The 26,422-nt window shown below is 43.8% G+C and overlaps 1 protein-coding gene across 4 annotated transcripts in view; it reads left to right on the top strand.

The window, feature by feature from the left end:
* The window catches only part of TMEM132C (transmembrane protein 132C), a 595,756-nt gene that overhangs the window by 541,984 nt on the left and 27,350 nt on the right, over window positions 1-26,422 (top strand). For all 4 annotated transcript variants that reach the window (XM_056533693.1, XM_056533685.1, XM_056533701.1 and 1 more), the window contains 3 exons: window positions 21,168-21,373; window positions 21,611-21,884; window positions 23,123-23,314. In XM_056533693.1, the coding sequence (XP_056389668.1) occupies window positions 21,168-21,373; window positions 21,611-21,884; window positions 23,123-23,314 (672 nt within the window). The remainder of the gene's footprint in view (window positions 1-21,167; window positions 21,374-21,610; window positions 21,885-23,122; window positions 23,315-26,422) is intronic.

Genomic DNA, 26,422 nt, shown 5'->3' with positions numbered 1-26,422 from the left:
ATCCTTCACTCCCCCTGCAACTCCTCCAACCTCATACATATGCATTAGGCTGTTATGTGCTCTGCTCTAATGAGGATGGGAGGGGATAACCACAAGGGAAGGAGCTGTGGGCGTCACTTTATTATAATTTGTTATAATTTCCCTGGGGGGAGAGGAGGGGGGGAGAGCAGCAGCTCACAAGAAGCAGGTGCAGGGGGTCATGGGAAATGTAGTCTTTATGACATGACTGCTTACTGCTTTGGGTGGCAATTACCAGAGAACGGCTGGACCGTTTTAGACAAATGAAGTATCTTTGGAAAGGTCTTTTAATGAGCTATCAGATGAGGTAAACTTTTTTTTTTTAAGTACCAGCACTGCAGATGTCCTTTAAGTTTTTATCGTCCCATTACCTCCTATCCAGTAAATTTTAGTAATCTGAAAACCCGTTTAATAGCATTTTTCTACGTCCATCACTTAAAGTGGTTATACAGGATGAGAAAACACAACTGGATTCTTCCAGGGCCAGACTGGCCTACTAGGATACCGGGAAAATTCCCGATAGGTCGTAGAGTGGTGAAGTTAAGAGCTAAAAGCTCCCAGCTCCGCCACGTACTCCAATGCCTGCCGGGAGGCCACATGCAACATCTGTCATGTCGCCAGCAGTGCGATGACCTCATATGATTGTGCAACCTGCGCCATGACATAGATATTGTGTGCGGCCTCTGGACACAGACGGAATGGTTCTGCGTGCGTGCGATAGTAGGGTGAGTTTATTTTTTTATTTTATTTTCTTTATGAAACCTACTCTACTAATATAGTAGGAGGGAAAGGAAGTGGGGTGTTAAGGGAGAAGACTGCCTACCTGCCTACATACCTAAGGGGAGGGGGGCTGCTGCTATTACCTAATTATCTAAAAGGGGCTATTACTACTACCTTAAGGGCAATGCTGCTGTTACTACCTAAAGGGGCTTCTGCTATTACTACTACCTATAGGGGGCTGATGTTATCATTATATAAAGGGGACTGATGGTGTTAATACCTAAAGGGGGCTTCTTCTGCCACAGAGAGAAACTACCTAGAGGGGAACGGTATCTACATGGAGTCCTACCTATTTGGGTCATCTCCATAATGGGAAAACCACATAAGGGAACCTGTCTACCTACTAGACTTGTGCACTAGAAAAATTTTCGTTTAATTTCGTTTCGTTTTTTCGTTTTGGAAAAAAATTTCGGTTCGGCAATATTTTCGGTTTAGATTTTTCGGATACATTCGGTATTCGGGTATTCGTGTTGTTTTTTTCGGATACATTCAGTATTCGGGTACATTCGGTAAATCTTTTTAGTCTTTTTTTGGACTTTAGCGATCCTAATAAATAATGGAGATACCTTTTTTATTAAAATTTCGCAGGGTATCAAAAAAAAATCATAATAAAAAAGATACAGTGGTGATGAAAAAAATTGTATCTAACAAAATGTATCTTTTTTATTATGAAATGTTTATTCATTTTTAAACAGGGATCAATTTATGTGAGTGGGTAAAGCACTAAAAATGTAGCCGACAATAATGAAAATGTAGTGTGTGCGTGTTTTTCACTTTTTTTAAAAACATTTTTAGGTAGTACTACTACTCCCAGCATGGAACACACTCTTCCATGATGGGAGTAGTAGTTACCTGTACTAATTGACAGATTGCAGGGGTCCCTTGCGATCATCTTGTATAATGTATAGATGCGCCGGCTGCTCTTCTATGGTCCCCTGCACTCACCTATATGTACACATATTCATATTTCCCGCAGAGCTGTGATTGGCCAGATGGTTCCAGCCAATCACAGCTCTCTTTGAGAAATAGGAATATGTGTATATATACGGCCGTGCAGGGGAACATAGAAGAGCGGCCGCCGCATTCATACATTATACTGGAGGATCACAGCGGGTGTCAGGAGCGATACCCGCAGTGATCTTCCCTTTACTACAAGTACTACCACTCCCAACATGGAGTACACTCTGCTCCATGCTGGGAGCTGTAGTACCTGCATTAATAGACAGATCGCAGCGGGTGTCAGAAGTTACACTCGCTGCCATATGTCTATTAATGCAGGTACTACAGCTCCCAGCATGGAGCAGAGTGTGCTCCATGTTGGGAGTATTAGTACCTGCAGTAAGGGACAGATCCCAGGGATGTCACTCCTCCTGACACCGCTGCGATCGTCCTTATGTGAATGTCGGGATCAGCTGTTCTCAGGGCTACAGAGCCAGGAGAACAGCTGACGCTGAGCCGTAGGTATACATCGTATATCTACTGCCCAGCAAGAACTTACAGTGAGCCTGCAATGTGTATACAGTATACACATTGCTGGCTCACTTAACCCCTTGCTGAGCTGTGCGCTATGCGCAAGCCCAGCAAGGGAAGAGTTAACTTACACTGCTGGACAGTGTAGGTTAACCCTTTGGGCGGTATACACTATATACAGCTATCTATAGATAGCTGTATACAGTGTATACAGAAGACGAAGTCCAGCTTACTTCCCTCGAGTCCCGGGCTGGGTTCGTGTAGCTCCGCCCCCTAGTGATGACGTCATTAGGGGGGCGGAGCTACAGAAGGGAACAAGACTAGTTAATCTGAAGCTCTGTTCACATTGTACGTTTTGTATAATGTGAACAGACCCTTCTGGCAGTGTCTACCCAGACAGGGAGACTCCAGCTGTTGCTAAACTACAACTCCCAGCATGCCCAGACAGCCAAAGGCTGTCTGGGCATGCTGGGAGTTGTAGTTTTGCACCAATTGGTGGCTCCCTGTTTGGGTAGACATTGCATCATGGGTGCTCTCCCCAGCGGACAGCGCCAAAAATGTCATAACCAATTTTTTGTGTTTTTTTTTCTTCTCGTTTAAGATCCGTGTATGCAGAGGATTACTGCGGATTCGATGGATTACGGCGGATTATTTTTTTCCCCTTTAATAAAATGGTTAACGAGGGCTGTGGGGGAGTGTTTTTTTAAATAAAATAATTTTTCCAATGTGTTGTGTTTTTTTTTAATTTTTATTGAATTTTCAGGGTTAGTAGCGGAAGCTGTCTTATTGACGGAATCCATTACTAGGCCAGGGCTTAGTGCTAGCCCCAAAAACAGCTAGCGCTAACCCCCAATTATTACCCCGGTACCCACCGCCACAGGGGTGCCGGGAAGAGCCGGTACCAACAGGCCCGGAGCGTCAAAAATGGCGCTCCTGGACCTAGGCGGTAACAGGCTGGCGTTATTTAGGCTGCGGAGGGCCAGTAACAATGGTCCTCGCCCACCCTGGTAACGTCAGGCTGTTGCTGTTTGGTTGGTATTGTGCTGAGAATGAAAATACGGGGAACCCTATGCGTTTTTTTTTTTTTTAATTTAAATAAAAAAATGTAAAAAAAAAACGCATAGGGTTCCCCGTATTTTCATTCTCAGCCAGATACCAACCAAACAGCAACAGCCTGACGTTACCAGGGTGGGCGAGGACCATTGTTACTGGCCCTCCCCAGCTTAAATAACGCCAGCCTGTTACCGCCTAGGCCCAGGAGCGCCATTTTGACGCTCCGGGCCTGTTGGTACCGGCTCTTCCCGGCACCCCTGTGGCGGTGGGTACCGGGGTAATAATTGGGGGTTAGCGCTAGCTGTTTTTGGGGCTAGCACTAAGCCCTGGCCTAGTAATGGATTCCGTCAATAAGACAGCGTCCACTACTAACCTTGAAAATTCAATTAAAAAAAAAAACACAACACATTGGAAAAATTATTTTATTTAAAAAAACACTCCCCCTCAGCCCTCGTTAACCATTTTATTAAAGGAAAAAATAAATAATCCGCCGTAATCCATCGAATCCGCAGTAATCCTCTGCATACACGGATCTGAAACGAGAAGAAAAAAACACAAAAAATTGGTTATGACATTTTTGGCGCTGTCCGCTGGGGAGAGCACCCATGATGCAATGTCTACCCAAACAGGGAGCCACCAATTGGTGCAAAACTATAACTCCCAGCATGCCCAGACAGCCTTTGGCTGTCTGGGCATGCTGGGAGTTGTAGTTTAGCAACAGCTGGAGTCTCCCTGTCTGGGTAGACACTGCCAGAAGGGTCTGTTCACATTATACATAACGTACAATGTGAACAGAGCTTCAGATTAATTAGCCTTGTTCCCTTCTGTAGCTCCGCCCCCTAATGACGTCATCACTAGGGGGCGGAGCTACACGAACCCCGCCCGGGACTCGAGGGAAGTAAGCTGGACTTCGTCTTCTGTATACACTGTATACAGCTATCTATAGATAGCTGTATATAGTGTATACCGCCCAAAGGGTTAACCTACACTGTCCAGCAGTGTAAGTTAACTCTTCCCTTGCTGGGCTTGCGCATAGCGCACAGCTCAGCAAGGGGTTAAATGAGCCAGCAATGTGTATACTGTATACACATTGCAAGCTCACTGTAAGTTCTTGCTGGGCAGTAGATATACGATGTATACCTACAGCTCAGCCTCAGCTGTTCTCCTGGCTCTGTAGCCCTGAGAACAGCTGATCCCGACATTCACATCAGGAGGATCGCAGCGGGTGTCAGGAGGAGTGACATCCCTGGGATCTGTCCCTTACTGCAGGTACTAATACTCCCAACATGGAGCACACTCTGCTCCATGCTGGGAGCTGTAGTACCTGCATTAATAGACATATGGCAGCCAGTGTAACTTCTGACACCCGCTGCGATCTGTCTATTAATGCAGGTACTACAGCTCCCAGCATGTAGCAGAGTGTACTCCATGTTGGGAGTATTAGTACTTGTAGTAAAGGAAAGATCACTGTGGGTATCACTCCTGACACCCGCTGCGATCCTCCAGTATAATGTATGAATGCGGCGGCCGATCTTCTATGGTCCCCTGCACGGCCGTATATATACACATATTCCTATTTCTCAAAGAGAGCTGTGATTGGCTGGAACCATCTGGCCAATCACAGCTCTGCGGGAAATATGAATATGTGTACATATACGTGAGTGCAGGGGACCATAGAAGAGCAGCCGGCGCATCTATACATTATACAAGATGATCGCAAGGGACCCCTGCAATCTGTCAATTAGTACAGGTAACTACTACTCCCATCATGGAAGAGTGTGTTCCATGCTGGGAGTAGTAGTACTACCTATAAAATGTTTAAAAAAAAAGTGAAAAACACGCACACACTACATTTTCATTATTGTCGGCTACATTTTTAGTGCTTTACCCGCTCACATAAATTGATCCCTGTTTAAAAATGAATAAACATTTCATAATAAAAATGATACATTTCATTAGATACAATTTTTTCCATCACCACTGTATCTTTTGTATTATGATTTTTTTATGATACCCTACGAAATTTTTATAAAAAAGGTATCTCCATAATTTTTTAGGATCGCTAAAGTCCAAAAAAAGAATAAAAAGATTTACCGAATGTACCCGAATACCGAATGTATCCGAAAAATCAAACTATCTATATCCTTTTTATTATATTTGTTATCAGAATGAATTCTTCACGTTCGTTTACAGATAACGAATGCATTCGTTATTTACAGCATTATGGTCTGGAAATAACGAATGTATTCGTTACTTTGCTATTCGTATTATCGTGGCTATTCGGGAATGTTCAAAATATGTTTTCGTGCATTCGGATCGGTCCGAATGCACGAAAACGGTAAAATTCGTTAATTTAGACATTCGTGCCGAACCGAATTGCACATGTCTACTACCTACTGAACTATCTACCTAATGAAGGAGGGACCTACCTTCTCAATGGCAATCCACATATCTACCAACTCTACTGTGTGGGACACTAAGAAGGTTATTATTACTGTATAGAGCACTATAGGTGGTGGGAAAGTGCAGAGTCTAACATTTTGTCTGGCAGGTTCTGTGGAGACAAGTTGTGGCTGGAGGAAATCATCATGGCAGTCTGGGCCAGATGGAGAAGAAAAAATAAAGTGAATGACCTCACCAGATGTAACTGTGTGTAACCCTATATGGTCTGCAGAGCCTGTGTAGAGCTGATATCTATTACTATATGGCGGTGATATTTTCTCATTGTATACTGGTATTATGGGTAACATTTATCTCAGTATACAGGATTTGATCAGTAACAGTATGGTGGTAATATGTATGTGTTACGCCTAGCGCTCCGGGTCCCCGCTCCTCCCCGGAGCGCTCACGGCGTCTTTCTCCCTGCAGCTCCCCGGTCAGTCCCGCTGACCGGGAGCGCTGCTCTGTCATGGCCGTTGGGGATGCGATTCGCACAGCGGGACGCGCCCGCTCGCGAATCGCATCCCAGGTCACTTACCCGTTCCCGTCCCCTGCTGTCATGTGCTGGCGCGCGCGGCTCCGCTCTCTAGGGCGCGCGCGCGCCAGCTCCCTGAGACTTAAAGGGCCAGTGCACCAATGATTGGTGCCTGGCCCAATTAGCTTAATTGGCTTCCACCTGGTCCCTGACTATATCTATCCTCCTCCCATGCACTTCCTTGCCGGATCTTGTTGCCCTTGTGCCTAGTGAAAGCATTTTGTGTGTTTAAAGCCTGTGTACCAGAACTTCTGCTATCTCCCCTGACTACGAACCTTGCCGCCTGCCCCCGACCTTCTGCTACGTCCGACTTTGCTTCTGCCTACTCCCTTGTACCTCGCCTATCTTCAGCAGCCAGAGAGGTGAGCCGTTGCTAGTGGATACGACCTGGTCACTACCGCCGCAGCAAGACCATCCCGCTTTGCGGCGGGCTCTGGTGAAAACCAGTAGTGTCTTAGAACCGGTCCACTAGCACGGTCCTCGCTATCCCTCTCTGGCACAGAGGATCCACCTCCTGCCAGCCGGCATCGTGACAGTAGATCCGGCCATGGATCCCGCTGAAGTTCCTCTGCCAGTTGTCGCTGACCTCCCTACGCTGGTCGCCCAGCAAGCTCGTCAGATCGCCCAACAAGATCACCAGCTGTCGTACTTGACCACCATGACACAGCAACTCCAGTCACAACTACAGCAAGTACAGTCACAGCTACAGCAGCAACAACCATCTCCTCCGCCAGCTCCTGCACCCCTTCCGCAGCGAGTGGCCACTCCTAGCCTCCGCCTGTCCTTGCCGGACAAATTTAATGGGGACTCTAAGTTTTGCCGTGGCTTTCTTTCGCAATGTTCCCTGCACATGGAGATGATGTCGGACCAGTTTCCTACTGAAAGGTCTAAGGTGGCTTTCGTAGTCAGCCTTCTGTCTGGAAAAGCTCTGTCATGGGCCACACCGCTCTGGGACCGCAATGACCCCGTCACTGCCTCTGTACACTCCTTCTTCTCGGAAATTCGAAGTGTCTTTGAGGAACCTGCCCGAGCCTCTTCTGCTGAGACTGCCCTGCTGAACCTGGTCCAGGGTAATTCCTCCGTTGGCGAGTACGCCATACAATTCCGTACTCTTGCCTCTGAACTATCCTGGAATAATGAGGCTCTCTGCGCGACCTTTAAAAAAGGCCTATCCAGCAACATTAAAGATGTTCTGGCCGCACGAGAGACTCCTGCTAACCTGCATGAACTCATTCATCTAGCCACTCGCATTGACATGCGTTTTTCTGAGAGGCATCAAGAGCTCCGCCAGGAAAAAGACTTAGATCTCTGGACACCTCTCCCACAGTCTCCACTGCAATCTGCGCCTAGGCCTCCCGCCGAGGAGGCCATGCAAGTGGATCGGTCTCGCCTAACCCTGGAAGAGAGGAATCGCCGTAAGGAAGAGAATCTTTGTCTGTACTGTGCCAGTACTGAACATTTTTTGGTGGATTGCCCAATCCGTCCTCCACGTCTGGGAAACGCACGCTCGCACCCAGCTCTCGTGGGTGTGGCGTCTCTTGATGCTAAGTCGGCTTCTCCACGTCTCACGGTGCCTGTTCGGATTTCTACTTCAGCCAGCTCTTCCCTCTCAGCCGTGGCCTGCCTGGACTCTGGAGCTTCTGGGAATTTTATTCGGGAGTCCTTAGTGAATAAATTCCGCATTCCGGTGACCCGTCTTGTCAAGCCACTCCACGTTTCCGCGGTCAACGGAGCCAGGTTGGATTGCACCGTGCGTTTCCGCACGGAGCCCCTCCTAATGTGCATCGGACCTCATCACGAGGAAATTGTATTTTTGGTCCTTCCTAATTGCACTTCTGAAGTTCTCCTTGGACTACCCTGGCTTCAACACCATTCCCCAACCCTGGATTGGTCCACTGGGGAGATCAAGAGTTGGGGCCCCTCTTGTTCCAAGGACTGCCTTCAACCGGTTCCCAGTACTCCCTGCCATGACCCTGTGGTTCCTCCTGTATCCGGTCCCCCTAAGGTCATTAAGGACTCTGCCTGCCACAGGAAATGCCTCTCCCCCCCTCCCAGTCCCATCAGGCAAGCCCCTGTGTCCCCGCATGGCCCTCGTCCTGGTGTCACACTGCCCCGTGCCAGGTCTCGCCCTCTGCCCTCTATCCCCATTCCTACTCCTGCTGTTCTGCCTGCCGTTGAGGAATCCCTCCATCCTTTCCCGGTGTCCTCATCCCAGGGGAGGCAGTTACCGGATAAAGAGAAGGGGAGACCTAAGGGGGGGGGTACTGTTACGCCTAGCGCTCCGGGTCCCCGCTCCTCCCCGGAGCGCTCACGGCGTCTTTCTCCCTGCAGCTCCCCGGTCAGTCCCGCTGACCGGGAGCGCTGCTCTGTCATGGCCGTTGGGGATGCGATTCGCACAGCGGGACGCGCCCGCTCGCGAATCGCATCCCAGGTCACTTACCCGTTCCCGTCCCCTGCTGTCATGTGCTGGCGCGCGCGGCTCCGCTCTCTAGGGCGCGCGCGCCAGCTCCCTGAGACTTAAAGGGCCAGTGCACCAATGATTGGTGCCTGGCCCAATTAGCTTAATTGGCTTCCACCTGGTCCCTGACTATATCTATCCTCCTCCCATGCACTTCCTTGCCGGATCTTGTTGCCCTTGTGCCTAGTGAAAGCGTTTTGTGTGTTTAAAGCCTGTGTACCAGAACTTCTGCTATCTCCCCTGACTACGAACCTTGCCGCCTGCCCCCGACCTTCTGCTACGTCCGACTTTGCTTCTGCCTACTCCCTTGTACCTCGCCTATCTTCAGCAGCCAGAGAGGTGAGCCGTTGCTAGTGGATACGACCTGGTCACTACCGCCGCAGCAAGACCATCCCGCTTTGCGGCGGGCTCTGGTGAAAACCAGTAGTGTCTTAGAACCGGTCCACTAGCACGGTCCTCGCTATCCCTCTCTGGCACAGAGGATCCACCTCCTGCCAGCCGGCATCGTGACAGTATGGTGATAAGATTCCTCCTTGTATACTGGAATTATCGGTAATATTGGTCTCAGTATACAGGATTTGGTCAGTTACAGTGTGATGGTAATATTTCCTTTCCTACTTATATTATTGTTACTTGGTAAATGTATGACTTATTTAGACAGTATTATAATACATGGAAAATTAACAAATATATATATTAAAATGGCTCCAATATAGTGAATTACTGTAGCAAGTTAGTTCCTTGATAGATAGTGTACTGTACACACCGGATGTGGCTACCGGTGGCTGACGCAATGCTGTGAGACTGGTATGCAATTATTTCCAGGGCCTGGTTTTCATCCCCAGTCTGGCCCTGGTTTCTTCTATAAACAGCATCATGCCTATTCTCAGCTATTGTAGCCAAGTAGTATGGAGCTAAGTAGTAATACCACAAATATCCAGAGGGCTAGTGTGGTGCTGCTTTTAGAAGCTATTAGTTCTGCTTTTCTAATCCTGGATAATCCCTTTAAGGGAAATTAGTACTACCATTCTGTCAGCTTACTTTAATTTCCTAATAGCAATACAAAAGGTGGCATGGGTCTGGCATCAGAAGTGTTGACTGATAATTCTGACCTCCATCAACAATCATTTATAGGAATTCTTATAAACACTGTGTGAATTAAGGACCCAATGTGCTTGCAGATGCATGATAAGAAACCATGGACACCTTTTATGCACTTCTAGAAACAATGAGCAGTATAACTTGTGTCCAGTAAAGAATGCTGCATTTTTTTTCAAGTAGATTTAAGATTTCCACTAAAAAACAAACCCATGTGTACATTTCCAAGAAAGAGATACACTATAGCTCCATACTGTATATGCGGTCTTACATGACATGTAATCAATATACTGTGGATAAATATGAAAGATCATTGGTCCTTTCTGTAATGTATTTTTTTTTACTATGGATTACATTTAAAGCAAATCTGTCTTCTTTATTTGCTGCTAAGAGCTGCAGAAACCATTGTTCCTGGAGCTGATGGTGGTTGTTAAACTTATAAAATCACCTTTTAATCTCTCAGCCAAATGTCAGGAGGCGAGGCTGAGCTGCTTAAAGGAGTTGTCGGGTGAAAAATAACTTATCCCCTATCCAAGGGTAGGGGATAAGTTATAGATCGCGGGGGTCCGAGTGCTGGGACCCCGCTATCTCCTGCATGGGGTCCCAGCAGTCAGCTGGAAGGGGGCATGCCGACCCCGCACGGAGCGCCGGCCAACATGCCCCTCCATGTACCCCATAGAGATACATGGAGGGGGTGTGCCGCTCGCGGCTTCCTGCGGGGGTTGGACATCAGCTTCTGGCAAACTGCCGGAGCCCCATGCAGGAGATCGTGGGGGGTCCCAGCGCTCAGACCCCCCAACAATCTATAACTTATCCCATATCCTTGGATAAGTTATTTTTCACTAGACTACTCTTTTAAAGAGGTACTCCACTGCCCCAGTGAGCTGCCACGCCAATCCCATAGACTTGCCTTTAGGGGGCATGACGTGACATTGCGAGATGCGTGGCCGTGACATCACGACCCCCGAACCCAACGTTCGGAACAAAATGTTCCAAACGCTGGGGCAGTGGAGTACCCCATTAAGTGCCACAGCATTGCATGCCTTCTTGTTTACCCTCATCTCCCAGCCCCTCCTTGATTGATGCTTGGCGCTATATACATCAGTGAAGGAGTGACAGTTGACAGACCCCTTTAGTGTACATGTATTAGGGGGTCACAAATCTGGAGAGCAGAGTAGTGTGTGCTGTATTCCACAACATACATATATTAAAAACATTTGCTACCACTTCTGGTCACACCTTGCATTGTTAACACCAATTTGGTAAACATTTAGAAGATCAGACAATTATGGGTGAAGACCACTTCCCCTATTTATCCCCAAAAAGTGTAAAGGTTGTGGGTATCAATTTATACCATTCAGACTAAACAATTGGCAAACTTCTGCAGCATTTTAATTTTGTTATATCCGGAGAGTAGCTGGAATCCAAGGGCCCGGCTCTGCTTGCCACTTGGGGATAGATAACACAAAAGCAAACAACATTCCAAATGTAATGAATTTAAATATTCTATCCAGGACTGTGATTCACAGCAATTCTTGTACAGCAATTCTGGCTGTACAATATTAAAAAATATTGAAAGTTCCCCTAGACTAGTCACACTCAACACTGCTGAAGATAAGCTGTCATATTATTGAATGTAAATGCTTAATGAATTACATACATTAAAGGCAATAGGCCTTTAGTGTTTTTAAGAGTGCAAGGGATGTGTCATATAGGGCAATGGTAATTGCAGCCTTCTGCTACCAACATCGCTTGACTCTGCCAATCTGCCCTAAGTAACAGACCCTAAACTGATGACTGTTCCTACTCTCAGTAGAGTGCAGGGAATAGCAATGTCAAAAACAATAAAAGAAAACAAACAGTGCAGAAGTCAGGGAGAAGATCAGGACACAATGGGTTAAACAGGCAGAGAGCAAGGAGTAATTTCAACTACAGGGAAAGAATAAACAGACAAAGAGATGTCAGACAGGCCAAGTCAAAACCAAAATAGCGGCAAGGTACAGAATCAGAAAGCAAGAGAATAGTCATGTCTCAAGCCAAGGTAATAATACAGCAACAAAGAGATATATAAGCTCACCCTCCGTCTCCGGAACAAGACCCAGCCCACGGACACCACAGTGCAAAGGGAGGCAGGATACAAACACAGAAGTCCAGCACCAATGGGTAAGTGGATTAAAACTTCAAGGCTTTATTGAAATGCTCAAAAGCATACTGCAAGCATTACACACAGCATTAAAATAGATAAACTCCAAATGACAAATAACAATCAGCTGAAGAAACAATTAAAATATTGGGTAACACATATGCAATAGGTTCACATGAGCATGGGGTTAAGAATTAAGCTTTAACATACAGAAATCAAGAAGAAAAAATGTATGTGTATCATGTAACCTGTAACATTCATGCAAATGAAAACTATCTTTCTTTATTATTTTCTTCTCTGTACGTATTTAATATTTTATCTCCATATTCTTGCATGTTCTGAGAAAGAAGATAATATTCAAGCCTGCGGATGGAAATAATTCACTTGTATAATACACTACAAAAAATAACGCATATTTAAAAAAAACGCAAGCTTCACAAGTCCAACGTATTGATCACAGTATAAAACTTCTGTTGTTAAGAAACGCAACTGTGTGATGTGAATAAAGACTTGAGGGATTTTCATAACATGGTTAGTAAGTAAGAATTAAATCATGGCGTAGATTTTAACCAGAGGGCTGCCTGCTTCTCAACATAAATACCGTATATACTATAGCCAACCCGAATATAAGCCGAGGCCCCTAATTTCACCCCAAAATCCCAGGAAAAGTTATTGACTCGAGTATAAGCCTAGGGTGGGAAATACATCATCCCCCCCTGTCATCATCCAGACCCCCATCATTAACACCCTCATTATCATCACCCTGTCATCATCCCCCCTTCATCATCACCCCTTCATCATCACCCCTTCATCATCACCGCCTGTCATCATCCCACACCCCCCCTTCATCATCCCCTTGTCATCATCCCCTTGTCATCATCCCACACCCCCCCTTCATCATCCTCTTGTCATCACCCCCACCCCCCTTCATCATCCCCATGTCATCATCATCCTCTTGTCATCATCCCACACACCCCCTTCATCATCCCCTTTTCATCATCCCCACCCCCTTCATCATCCCCTTGTCATCATCATCCTCTTGTCATCATCCCACACACCCCCTTCATCATCCCCTTGTCATAATCCCCCCCTTCATCATCCCCTTGTCATCGTCACCACATGTCATCATCATCACCGCTTGTCAATGTCTGATACAGTGGTCTTCAACCTGCGGACCTCCAGATGTTTCAAAACTACAACTCCCAGCAAGCCCGGGCAGCCATCGGCTGTCCGGGCTTGCTGGGAGTTGTAGTTTTGAAACCTCTGGAGGTCCGCAGGTTGAAGACCACTGCGGCCTTCGACATCATCCAGCCCCCTCTCACCCCCTTTAGTTCTGTACTCACCTCCGCTCGGCGCTGGTCCGGTGCTGCAGGACTGTCCGATGGGGAGGTCGTCCGGTGGGATAGTGGTTCCGGGCTGCCATCTTCACCGGGGGGCCTCTTCTCCGCGCTTCGGGCCGGAATAGAGGCGTTGCCTTGACGATGACGCAGAGGGACGTTGGTAATGAACGTACCTCTGCGTCGTCGTCAAGGCAACGTGACTATTCCGGGGCCGGGCCCGAAGCGCGGAGAAGAGGCCTCCCGGTGAAGATGGCAGCCCAGAACCACTATCCCACCGGATGACCTCCCCACCGGACAGTCCTGCAGCACCGGACCAGCGCCGAGCGGAGGTGAGTACAGAACTAAAGGGGGTGAGAGGGGGCTGGATGATGTCGAAGGCCGCAGTGGTCTTCAACCTGCGGACCTCCAGAGATTTCAAAACTACAACTCCCAGACAGGCCGGACAGCCGATGGCTGCCCGGGCTTGCTGTGAGTTGTAGTTTTGAAACCTCTGGAGGTCCGCAGGTTGAAGACCACTGAGGGCGGAGAGTTCACTCAAGTATAAGCCGAGGGGGGTGTTTTCAGCACGAAAAATCGTGCTGAAAAACTCGGCTTCTACTCGAGTATATACGGTATCGAGAAACTTTCTCTATTAAGAAGTTTTCTATGGAGATCTCCTCCTCTCTTGGGCAAATATACCTTCTCAACACCCTGTATGGTTAAACTTGATGTGTCACCACTGTGACACTGCCTGAAGTGGATTGTCAGAGCTGAGACACCTACTGCATTATTAGAAATATCTGAAATATGTCTTCTGATTTGCGACATATTGTTTCTTTCAGCTTGTGCACAATCCCATATAAACCACTCCTTTGGTATTACAATTTATGAAATTACAATAATTATATTTCTTTCCTGTTGTATATGAGAAAAATGATCTATACTTACCATAAAGGTGCATGTGCTACATCGCGAACCCACACACTTATAGTTACCTTTACAGGAGACCTGTGGGTTGTGCAGAGTTACATTCACTGGGGGAGAGAAGGTTGCCTAAGGAAGGTGCTTTTTTAGAGAAAAAAACAATGCCATTTGATACAATCTGTTTTACAATCGGATCCTGTTCTAAGATGGGAATATAATGTTGGATAATCTGTTTTATATGTGTAAACTGTCTACAGTAAGGGGTAGTGAAAAAGACTAATTTCCCTCTTGTAACCTGGTCAGTTAGAACATTCCGATGTGAAATCAAATCTTGGCGATTCAAAGATAATGCTCTATTTTTAGAAGGATCTATGTCGTCTCGACAATCACCCCATTGAATGAGTCATTCGGTCAATTTTTTGGCTTCAAGATTATAGGTATTCACATTGGAACAATTCCTCCATAACCAATGACCACAACAGTAGGATGGGGAGGAGGGGAAAATACCCCCTTATGAACGTTGTGCAATGTGTGAAAGCTTGGGGTAACAGGGTGAGACACATACAGTTGTTCTACTGTCCTCTGATCTAATACCCCCATAGCCAATCCTTCTTGCAATAAACTTTTCATTTTTGTCTATATGGCAATGGTAGGATCAGAGGACAGTTTTCTGTATGTAGTGACATCATTCAACTATTCTTCATTCATTTTTTTGTACAAACCAGCATCAAGTAAAATAACAGAACCACCTTTGTCGGTGCTGCGCACCACGAGATCACGGTTATTGCACAGAGAGCAGACCGGGCGGAAATTTCATTGTAGGTTACATTATTATTCACATGTGGCGTTTTGTGCTCAGCTAGCTTTTGTGCAAGTTGACTAGATCTTGTTCAATTAGTTCCTGGAATCTATCCAATGCCTCACATCTAAAGGCAATTGGATAGAAATCAGGATTGCGTAAGGAAAAACGAGTGGGGTTGACATCATTTTGAGCAGCAGACGCCATTTCTAAAGCATGCAAAGAATAAACATTAATCTGATCAGTAATATTATTAATAGCAACATTACTCTGTATGGATAGATCAACATCCCCACTAGGTGTAATATCCTGTACTGAAAAAAAAAATTTATTTTTAAGGTAAGAGAGCGAGCCAGTCCGTTAATGTCCAAAAAAGTATTGTATAAATTAAAGTTACAACATGGAGCAAAAGTTAAACCTTTTGACAAAAGTGAACGCTCTGCATCAGAAATAATATAACTAGATAGGTTCAAAACAGCATACTCATCACTCAGTTGCGTTTTCGGGTCACGTATTGAGGTTTTCTTGTGTACATCTCTTCCGTATTTCCTTTTTTTGGGGGTGGAATAGAGTTAACTGACTCCATGCTTGAAGCAGAGGATGAATCCAGGCCAGAAAATGTAAGTGACCCATTGTTACCCATTATTTTAATTGTTTCTTCAGCTTATTATTTGTCATTTGGAGTTTCTCTATTTTAATGCTGTGTGTAATGCTTGCAGTATGCTTTTGATAAAGTGGGATACCACGAAACGCGTCAAGCTGAGCCAATGCCTCATGTACTTGCTTGAAAGCTGCTATTTTAAAGGATTTCAAAAAAGCCTTGACGTTTTAAGGCAATAATACAAGTATGCAGGAATGTTGCAGATATAGAGCCAGTAACAAAAAAGCTGCTATTACAGGTAACGTATGGATGGTGGACTGAGGTTTAAATAGCCCACCTGGAGGGTGTGGGTGGCGAGGCCGGATATCAGTGGCCCATAGTCAATCTCCTCTGATTGACCATGGCACTGAGCAATGCCGAACAGGAGGAGGAGTTGAGGTAGCTGCCAAAACCATAGGCAGACACACGTCACAGGATTCCTCCAAAGAAAAACCATGCTTAAGTTTACACTTGATTTTTTTCTGGCAGTTTTTGAGCCAAAGCCAGAAATGTACTCATAAGGAATAGGACATATAAAGGAAGAACGTACACTTCTCCTCCCTTATGGATCCACTTCTGACTTTGGCTCAAAAACTGCAGTGACAGATTTCCAAAAATTGCCAGAAAAAAAAAAAAAAAACAAGTAGAAACTTAGCCTTAACACAACTCTCAAAGGGTCCAGATCACAGAGAACCACTCTTTTAATTCAACATACCAGGTGACTGGTTCTCAAAAACTAAGGGGGGCATTTATCATTGTGTTTCAAGCTTTTTTTGGGTGCATATTTGTTGCACATTTGGCGCAGTGCTGTGCTTCAGGCTTTTTTTTAAAACCGCAAAAACAACCAAAAAGTCACAAAACTACACCAGACCAGGCTCAGCTTCACTAGAAGTGAAGAGTGAAATTTCAGAAAAAATGTTCCTCCACAAAATTTATCAAATGCCCTATGACCATTTAATAAATGTGGTGCTCCGACACATTACCAGCACACACACACAAAAAAAAGCGTAGAAAAATGCTTCACTTACACCTACAATGATAAATGCCCCTCTATTTCCTTGGAAGGAAGATGCATCTTTGACTTCTTTCTGATAATACATCTTCTAAGTATAACTCTGGAACTTTGCATCACTTTTCTATTGACTAGCACATTCTGGCCAGAAGTTATACCACTCTGCTTCCTAAAGATAAATCTGTCTGGCATATACAATATGATAAATGACATACCGCTTTGCATTAAGACATATTCCCTGGATGACAAGACTTTTCAAAGAGAAAAAAAAAACAATGTATTTTTAGTGTCAATATGCAAAACTACCTGAACAAAAGAGCGGTTTTCATATCTCTCTGCAGTGTATTGTTCCAGAGGTGAAGCTCTTGTCAGAAAGTTGTGATGACGGGCTGTCCACTTCTACCATTGCTTCTGTGCTCGGTTGCAAAGCAGATCTCATTAGAAATTCAGTAGAGAAATGCTGGAAGTGTCTGTGTTTGCATAACATACCAGGAGCGCCATAAATAATGTGCACGCTTGTAGGCACACCTTAGGATCAGCCTGCTGACACAAGAAGCAATGCAATTGCATTTCCGCTGGTGCTTTCAATGCTAGAGAGACTTTCATTAAAACGCTGCACTTTGTATTGTACTTCTGTCTTTCAGAGGACTGCATTACAACCTTATTTTATATTCTCCATCTACATAGAGTTTACTGGTGAATATCAATTGCTACCGATTCTTCCGATGTTCACACTTTTTCTGGATGTGAAGTGAAAATAGACATAAACCAAGCCACATAAGATAGAGGTCACTAGAATCGGTGGCTTTCTACTGGAGACAAATGATAATCCCTTGGATGTATAGCAAAACTATATCAGTTTAACTTTTAGGCCCCAGTTGATAAAAAAAAAAAGTTTTTCACTGGAGTACCCCTTTAGGAGCATATAGAATGTATTTCTTGTTGCAGTGTTATGAAATAATCTAATTAGTAGACAATGTTAGCCAAAATCTAACGTGGTTGTTCATCTTACAGTACTGTATTATATAGATAGAATATGTGAAGCTAGCCATTACAATAAAAGAATACCAAAAAGTAGAAAGTTAAAGGTGATTTCACACAGAATGAGTCTGCTATCGATTTTCTGCAGAACACATGTAAATATGTACATGCAGATCTGTAAAGTACTGTGCAAAAGTTTTCGGCACGTGTGTAAAAATGCTGCAAAGTAAAATACTTTCAAAAATAGAAGTATAAATATTGGCCCAGATTTACTAAGAGTGGAGTGTAGTTTTCTTTGTGGGTTTTGTTTCCCCGCAGGAAATTTTCCACGGTATTTACTAATGCTTCCCTACATTTTTTATTTTTTATTTTTATTTTTTTTACACATGCTCTGATCTGTCTGGTTTTCTTCAGCTCAAATCCATTACATTTTCTGTGGAAACCTTAGTAAATATGTTGGGATTTTGTTTAAATGTTGGGGACACACTGGGGTTTATTTACTAAGATTGGAGTGTAGTTTTCTTTGTGGGTTGTGATTTCCAACAGGAATTTTCCCAAGGTATTTACTAATGTTTCCCTACATTTTGCACTTCTCCCTATGTTTTCCTTTTTTTTTTTTACAACTGTTCTGATCTGTAGGGTTTTCCTCAGCTCAAATCCACCACATTTTCTGTGGAAACCTTAGTAAATATGTTGGGATTTTTCAAAACTGTTGGGGACACGCCCCTTTTGTTGGGACCACACCCACTTTCTCCCATGGCCACACCACCTTTTCGGATTTTTCTTGTAAAATGGAGGGTTTGGGGTTCTTTGGTCGCAAATTGTGTTGCATGGAACGTGCGACACAATTTGTGTGCAAAACCCTACAAAAAAGGATCACGTTAGTAAATAAACCACTCTCTTTTCGATGGCTACGGACCCTTTTCTTGGTCGTCAATTCTTTTCTTGGGGTTTCTAAGTGAAATGGAGAGTTGGTCTGGGTTTTTTATTTTTTATTCAGATGCAGATTCTGGTGCAGGCAATTGATCAATTAATGAAAGGCAAAATTAATGAAAAGATAGGAATCTAAATGAAAGCAATATTTGGTGTGATCCTTCTTTGCCTTTACCACTGCATCAGTTCTTCTAGGTACACTTGCACACAGTTTTTTAAGCAACGCTGCAGGAAAGTTGTTCTAAACATGTTGGAAAACCAAAAATAGATCTTTTGTGGATGTAGGCTGGATGAAATCCTTCTATCTCTTCATTCAATCCCAGATAACAATTATTGTCGAGATCAGGACTCTCTGAGGGCCATATCACCACTTCCAGGACTCCTTGCCCTTAGAAACATAGAATGTGTTGGCAGATAATAACCATTTGGCCCATCTAGTCTGTCCAATAATCTGAATCCTATCAATAGTCCCTGGCCCTATCTTATATGAAGGATAGCCTTATTCTTACCCCATGTTTAAACTCCTTCACTGTATTTGGAGTGACCACTTCTGCAGGAAGGCTATTCCGTGCATCCACTACTCTCTCAGTAAAGTAATACTTCCTGATATTACTGTAGAAACCTTTACCCCTCTAATTTAAGACTATGTCCTCTTGTTGCTTGAGAAAGGCCATTTGGCCGAAACGTTGCATGTACTTGGTGCAAATAAACTTCTAGCCGCTCTTTTCACTCATATGCAGTATGCTGTGTGTTCACTTGGGATGGAATCCTCTTGTTGTAGTTTTTTCTTCTTTTAAATATGCTCTCCTCCTTTACCGTGTTGATTCCCTTTATGTATTTAAAAGTCTCTATCATATCCCCCCTGTCTCTTCTTTCTTCCAAGCTATACATGTTAAGGTCTTTTAACCTTTCCTGGTATGTTTTATCCTGCAATCCATGTACTAGTTTAGTAGCTCTTCTCTGAACTCTCTCTAGAGTATCTATATCCTTCTGGAGATACAGCCTCCAGTACTGCGCACAATTCTCCAAGTGAGGTCTCACCAGTGTTCTGTACAGCGGCATGAGCACTTCTCTCTTTCTACTGCTTATACCTCTCCCTATACATCCAAGCATTCTGCTAGCGTTTCCTGCTGCTCTATTACATTGTCTTCCTACCTTTAAGTCTTCTGAAATAATTACTCCTAAATCCCTTTCCTCAGATACTGAGGTCAGGACTGTGTCAAATATTCTATATTCTGCCCGAGGGTTTTTACACCCAGGTGCATTGTCTTGCACTTATCCACATTAAATTTCAGTTGCCAGAGTTCTGTCCATTCTTCTAGTTTTCCTAAATCCTTTTCCATTTGGCGGATCCCTCCAGAAACATCAACCCTGTAACATATCTTTGTGTCATTAGCAAAAAGACATATTTTACCATCAAGACCTTCTGTAATATCACTAATGAAGATATTAAACAAAATTGGTCCCAGTACAGATCCCTGATGTACCCCACTGGTAACAAGATCTTGCTCTGAATATAGTCCATTGATTACAACCCTCTGTTGTCTGCCACTCAGCCACTGCCTAATCCACTCAACAATATGGGAGTCCAAACTCAATGACTGTAGTTTAAGTCTTCTATGTGGGACAGTGTCAAAAGCCTTACTAAAATCTTGATATGTGATGTCTACTGCCCCTTCTTTACACTGAATATAGTTCTTGGTGACATTGGCTGTATGTTTGGGGTTGTTGTCCCGTTACAGAATTAACATTTGGTGCCAATTAGATGCCTCCCAGAGGTGTTTTACTTTGCAGTATTTTTATCCACACCTGTCTAAAACTTTTGCACAGTAATGTACATAGATTTTTTTTTTATTGCATATCTAAGGCTACATACCCATAGTTATGCATCTGCAGGAGTGAATCCGTAGGATTTGGTGTGAATTTGACCCTGTTGATTTTTCAAAGAAGATATGTACCAGACCTGTCCTGTGTGAAAGCTTCCTAAAAGCTTGAGCTAAAAGAAAAAAAAACTGTTTGAGAGTCATAAAACAATACATATGCTGTGCTATATCACTAGAGATAACCGAATCGGCGCGGCAATGATCAGATTTGGTACATATTTTACCCCAAATTTATTTCTAATTAATTAGAATCCAAATTTTTTGTGATTTATTTTGAAATTGTTTTAACCCTAGTCCTGTAAACTAAGCGACATTTGCGCCCATCTCAGTGTGCATAGTACATGAGACCCTGCAACCTTTTCTGTAGGCAATTTGGAAACTTCCGAACCTGAAATGGGATCTAATTCTGAAACAAATGTGACATATTAGTAGAATATGTCCCAAAATCTCCAGAGATTCGCTCATCCCTATATATAACCCATGTATTGAACACTGTATTGTATCTGCTTATTAAGGACGACTGACACCATAGCAATTCTGCTGTAGGAAATCTTTGATTTTCATGTAGTTATAACAACACTCAACCTGGTATTATAAATCAATATAGAAGAGACTATAGACATACCTATCACCAGAGCATGCTTATTACTGTCAGCCTTCTGAATGTTGCTTTCTTCTTTAGGTTTCAGAGAGATGTGACTATGTATTTGTCAACGGCAAGGAAATGAAGGGCAAAGTTGATGTGATGGTGAACTTCACATACCAGTATCTGAGTGCACCTCTTCTTATTACTATCTGGGTTCCTCGACTGCCTCTCCAAATAGATATCTCTGACACAGAGCTCAGTCAAATCAAAGGATGGAGGGTGCCCATTATTTCCAACAGGAGGTTGGTTTGTCTTGTTTCATGAGATTCCATTACCAAATCAAAGGATAGAAATATTACATTTTTTGTACACATGCATGAACATGATATCTTGATGTATCCTCAAATAATGTACTATATTGCAAGTAGTATTAGCAACCTGAAGTTTATTGGAACTTAAAGAATTAAAAATACTCTGAAAAGTATGTTAGGTGGTAAAATTCTATAATATGATTTTTACTATAAAATCTTACCTTTCAGACCAACTAGAGACAGCGATGATGATGACGAAGATGAACGCAGAGGACGAGGCTGTTCTCTTCAGTATCAACATGCAGTGGTCCGAGTTCTCACTCAGTTTGTGGCAGAAGACCCCACACCCTTTGGACAGCTTGTATTCTTGCTGGGCTCCGATTGGCAGATAGATGTGACGGACTTGGTAAAGGATTTCATGAAACTAGAAGAGCCTCATATAGCAAAGCTCCAAGATGGAAGACTTCTCATCGGGAAGGAGATTGGAATGACCACAATGCAAGTATGTAAAATATGCCCATAAAGTTATTATGCCTATAATATGTACAGTAAACCTTTTTAATCCAGTATAGATTGGACCTGACAGGTGCCAGATTGATTATCAGATTTTTTAAATCATCAGTTGGTTATACAAAAAGTATATAAAACTCTGTACTAAAGAGAGTCTGTAATAAGACAAAACATGCATTGCCCATAAGGTCCACTCTGCATCTGCTTCCATATTATATTGTGGGTCTTTGCAATTTTCTGTGTTCATTGATATACCCCTGACAATCTCTAGATCTATTATTTCAAATTATAATAAAATCTTGCAGTTTTCATTCTGTCCACTAAGCCTAAAAATAGTCTCACACTTCCTGTTTTGCAGAACACCCTTTCCAGAAATATTCTCCTCGTCATCACAGACTGGATTAAAATGAAAGGTGACACCAGTATATAGATAAGATGGGATCAGGCCATCCACAATAGGTGATGGTCAGAGCTCACTCTCCCTCCCCTCACTGGACAATGACCTCTGCGGAGGTCGCATACCTTGCTTAGAAAACTCTTTTAAATACATTAATAGGGTGCCCTTCAGTCTAGTGGTCCCATGCATGACTCATTGTCAAGATAGTGCTGAAGAGAGCTAAAAATAGTTCGTAACAAAGACATGGGGCCCCATTCTGCTGATTACAGAGGGTCCCAGCAGTCTTCTGATTTTAAGATGAAATGCCCCTTTAATAAACTGTAGGTTAAAAAAAAAAAATCCAATGTCTTATGATCAAAAAACATAGGCCCAGATTTATGATCAAAAAAAACATAGGCCCAATTTGTCTGTGACAAAATGTATTTGATTATTTTTTCCAAATAGATAGCAACCAATCAGGCACATTTTTGTCTTAGAAAGATTGATAAATTTGGGCCAGATTTGTGGGTTCTTTTTCGTTCATTGTCCATGTACTGTATACAATATTACAGTATTACAAACAAATCTTCTTGCATTAGTGATTCAGAGCTATGCAGTGTTAAATGTGTGTCTGTATAGGCACAGAGGATCTTTGGGCATATTATCTGCAGTAATATGTTTTCATGCTCTTTCAGCACAAAAGCAGTTAAATCTTGCTCCTAATCTTCTATGACTGTATAATAAGACCGTGCCATAGGAAATTATTATTTTGTTTATTGGAGCTCAGTGGGGAATCGTTTATAAATAATGGATACGCTTGCTTATTATTAAATCAGTCTCTTTATGTGTTGTAGGTGATGTCCCCTCTCTCCGATTCCATCCTGGCAGAAAAGACAGTGACAGTGCTCGATGACAAAGTGACAATAACAGACCTTGGAGTGCAGCTTGTCTCTGGACTGTCACTCTACCTTCATTCTAGCACAGCAAATAACAAGGCTGTTGTAGTCACCTCTATGGCACAGGAGCTATTGCATACTCCAAAACAGGTAAGATGCTTAAGGCAATTCAAGAGTATCTTATTTCACACAGATAATTAAGGCAGTGCCTAAAATTTCCTCTATCATACTGTGAAATGATTTTTTAAACTCACAAAAGTCAGCCTAAGAAGAATGATCCTACCGTATACTTCTTAAAATAGTTACAAATTCTAACTCTTTGGGCCAAACAACTGTTTTTTGTTTGTTTTTTTAAAATAGTGAGGCAGATTTAATACTGTTGTACTGTGAGGTGCCAGTATCTCTCCCCCTTGGAGACATTGCCACAGGTGCATGTCCTAATGATGAATGTGGCACATGTTAAAAAGAAGTCAGCAGCAAGACCTGCCATTATTTTCCAACACTTTCTGATAAGTGACAAAGATTTTGTTTAAATAAATTGCATTCTATGTGAAGAACTGATACCCAAGTCCAAAGTGTTTAGAGATTGTAATTCCTTCTTATGTGTCTTCCTGTAGTCTTAAAAGGGTACTTTCCTTTGGAAAACTTTTTTTTTTATCAACTGGTGCCAGAAAGTTAAACAGATTTGTTAATTACTTCTATTAAAAAATCTTAATCCTTCCAGTACTTATTAGCGGCTGTATACTACAGAGGAAATGCTTTTCTTTTTGGATTTCTCTTCTGTCGCGACCACAGTGGTCTCTGCTAACCTCTGCTGTCCATTTTAGGAACCGTCCCGAGCAGGAGAAAATCCCCATAGCAAACATTTGCTGCTCTGGACAGTTCCTCTGGACAGTTTATGCAATGATTGCGACAGGCTCCCGCCCCCTCTGTCCTTGGAAGTATATCTTCTTAGAAGTGGACAGGAAAGAAGTGAGCTTCAGAGAGCAGAACATCTAAGACCTTTTCAGCTCTCTGGACAACCCCTTTAACACTAGTCTTTGTGATCATCACAGGCTGAAGAGAATGAAGCAGCTGTCATCCGATTGCTGATCAATTCCCTGCCATTATTCTATGATGCACATCAATAGTGGGCCACACTGCTGTATTCATGGTCCTTGTCAGAGAGATGCAAATCTACTTATTATACAATGACTGACTGCACTGCTATCGCATTTACTGAAAATTCATATTGCAACTATTTAGACTTCTATTTGGTGTATAATAAACTTATTATGTAGTATGGTAACTATTGTGATGAGTTGGGTTGTGTTCAAGTGACATTTTTCCCCATGTTTAGCATGTAAGTCACAAAAACTCCTGATGTAGACACTAAAGGCGTCTATAAGGTTCCATAGGGAGAGGAAAGCCAAAACTGTTTTCCTCTGGACTCTTCGGCCAGTATACATCAGTATAAACCAAACAAAATTATGGAATAGCCTGGTAGACTACATTTCTCTATACCTAAAAAACATATTTGCCTATGGGTGAAAGATGCCAAAGCATTGCATCTGTCACAGGCATCCATTTAACCAATATTTTGCGAAGCTCCATTTATGTCACCGTCTATTTATGGGCACTATCATTGAGCCTACAGAGGCACACATGCAAGGGACTTCTTCCTCTCGACCTCATGGTGGTACTGCAGATTGCTACCCCACACATTTTGTCTTAAATTTTGTTCCAACTTGCTGTCAGCAGTACCACTACCTGCAAAGGCGTAGCTTGTTGCTTCTGGGCCCTGAGGCATGATCTGCAACAGGACCCCAAATGCCAATAATAATACTGGTCTCTTATGGGGCAGATGTGCTTTGGGGCCACCTTAGGCACCAGTGCCCCAGTGTGACTGCTACCTCTGCTACCTCTATAGCTTCGCCCCTGACTACCTGACTCCCCCAGGAAAGATCTGAGAATATGATTGTCCATACGTGGACAGTTACCCTACATAGACTTCCAAATATAGTAATGGTCCATATGTGGATAGTTACATCCTCCCCAGGGTTTTCCTATGGAAGCAGGTACTATATCCCACTGCATGTCTTTACAGCGGGATGTGTACTTCTAGAGGAAGGATAAAATACACTGCTCAAAAAAATAAAGGGAACACTTAAACAACACAATGTAACTCCAAGTCAATCATACTTCTGTGAAATCGCACTGTCCACCCAGGAAGCAACACTAATTGACAATCAATTTCCCATTCTGTTGTGCAAATGGAACAGGCAACAGGTGGAAATTATAGGCAATTAGCAAGACACCCCCAATAAAGTAGTTGTTCTGCAGGTGGTGACCACAGACCACTTCTCAGTTCCTATGCTTCCTGGCTGATATTTTGGTCACTTTTGAATACTGGCGGTGCTTTCATTCTAGTGGTAGCATGAGACAGTGGCTGAGGTAGAGCAGCTCATCCATAATGGTACATCAATGCGAGCTGTGGCAAGAAGGTTTGCTGTGTTTGTCAGCGTAGTGTCCAGAGCATGGAGGTGCTACCAAAAGACAGGCCAGTACATCAGGAGACATGGAGGAGGCTGTAGGAGGACCACAACCCAGCAGCAGGACCGCTACCTCTGCCTTTTATGCAAGGAGGAGCAGGAGGAGCACTGCAAGAGCTCTGCAAAATGACCTCCAGCAGGCCACAAATGTGCATGTGTCCACTCAGACAGAAACAGACTCCGTGAGGGTGGTGTGAGGGCCTTTACGTCCACAGGTGGGGGTTGTGCTTACAGCCCAACACCTTGCAGGACGTTTGGCATTTGCTAGAAAACACCAAGATTGACAAATTCGCCACTGGCGCTCTGTGCTCTTCACAGATGAAAGCGGGTTCACACTGAGCACATGTGACAGACTGGAGACGCAGTGGAGAACGTTCTGCTGCCTGCAACATCCTCCATCATGACCGGTTTGGCGGTGGGTTAGTAATGGTGTGGAGTGGCATTTCTTTGGGGGGCCGCACAGCCCTCCATGTGCTTGCTAGTGGTTGCCTGACTGCCATTAGGTACCAAGATGAGATCCTCGGACCCCTTGTGAGACTATATGCTGGTGCTGTTGGCCCTGGGTTCCTCCTAATGAAAGACAGTGCTAGACCTCATGTGGCTGGAGTGTGTGAGCAGTTCCTGCAAGAGGAAGGCATTGATGCTATGGACTGGCCCACCCGTTCCCCAGACCTGAATCCAATTGAGCACATCTGGGACATCATGTCTCGCTCCATCCACCAATGTC

This window comes from Hyla sarda, chromosome 1 (assembly GCF_029499605.1).
Source record: "Hyla sarda isolate aHylSar1 chromosome 1, aHylSar1.hap1, whole genome shotgun sequence".
NCBI classification, from domain to species: domain Eukaryota; kingdom Metazoa; phylum Chordata; class Amphibia; order Anura; family Hylidae; genus Hyla; species Hyla sarda.
The sequence above is the reverse complement of the archived record's forward strand: the minus strand, read 5'-3'. Positions and strand labels throughout refer to the sequence as shown.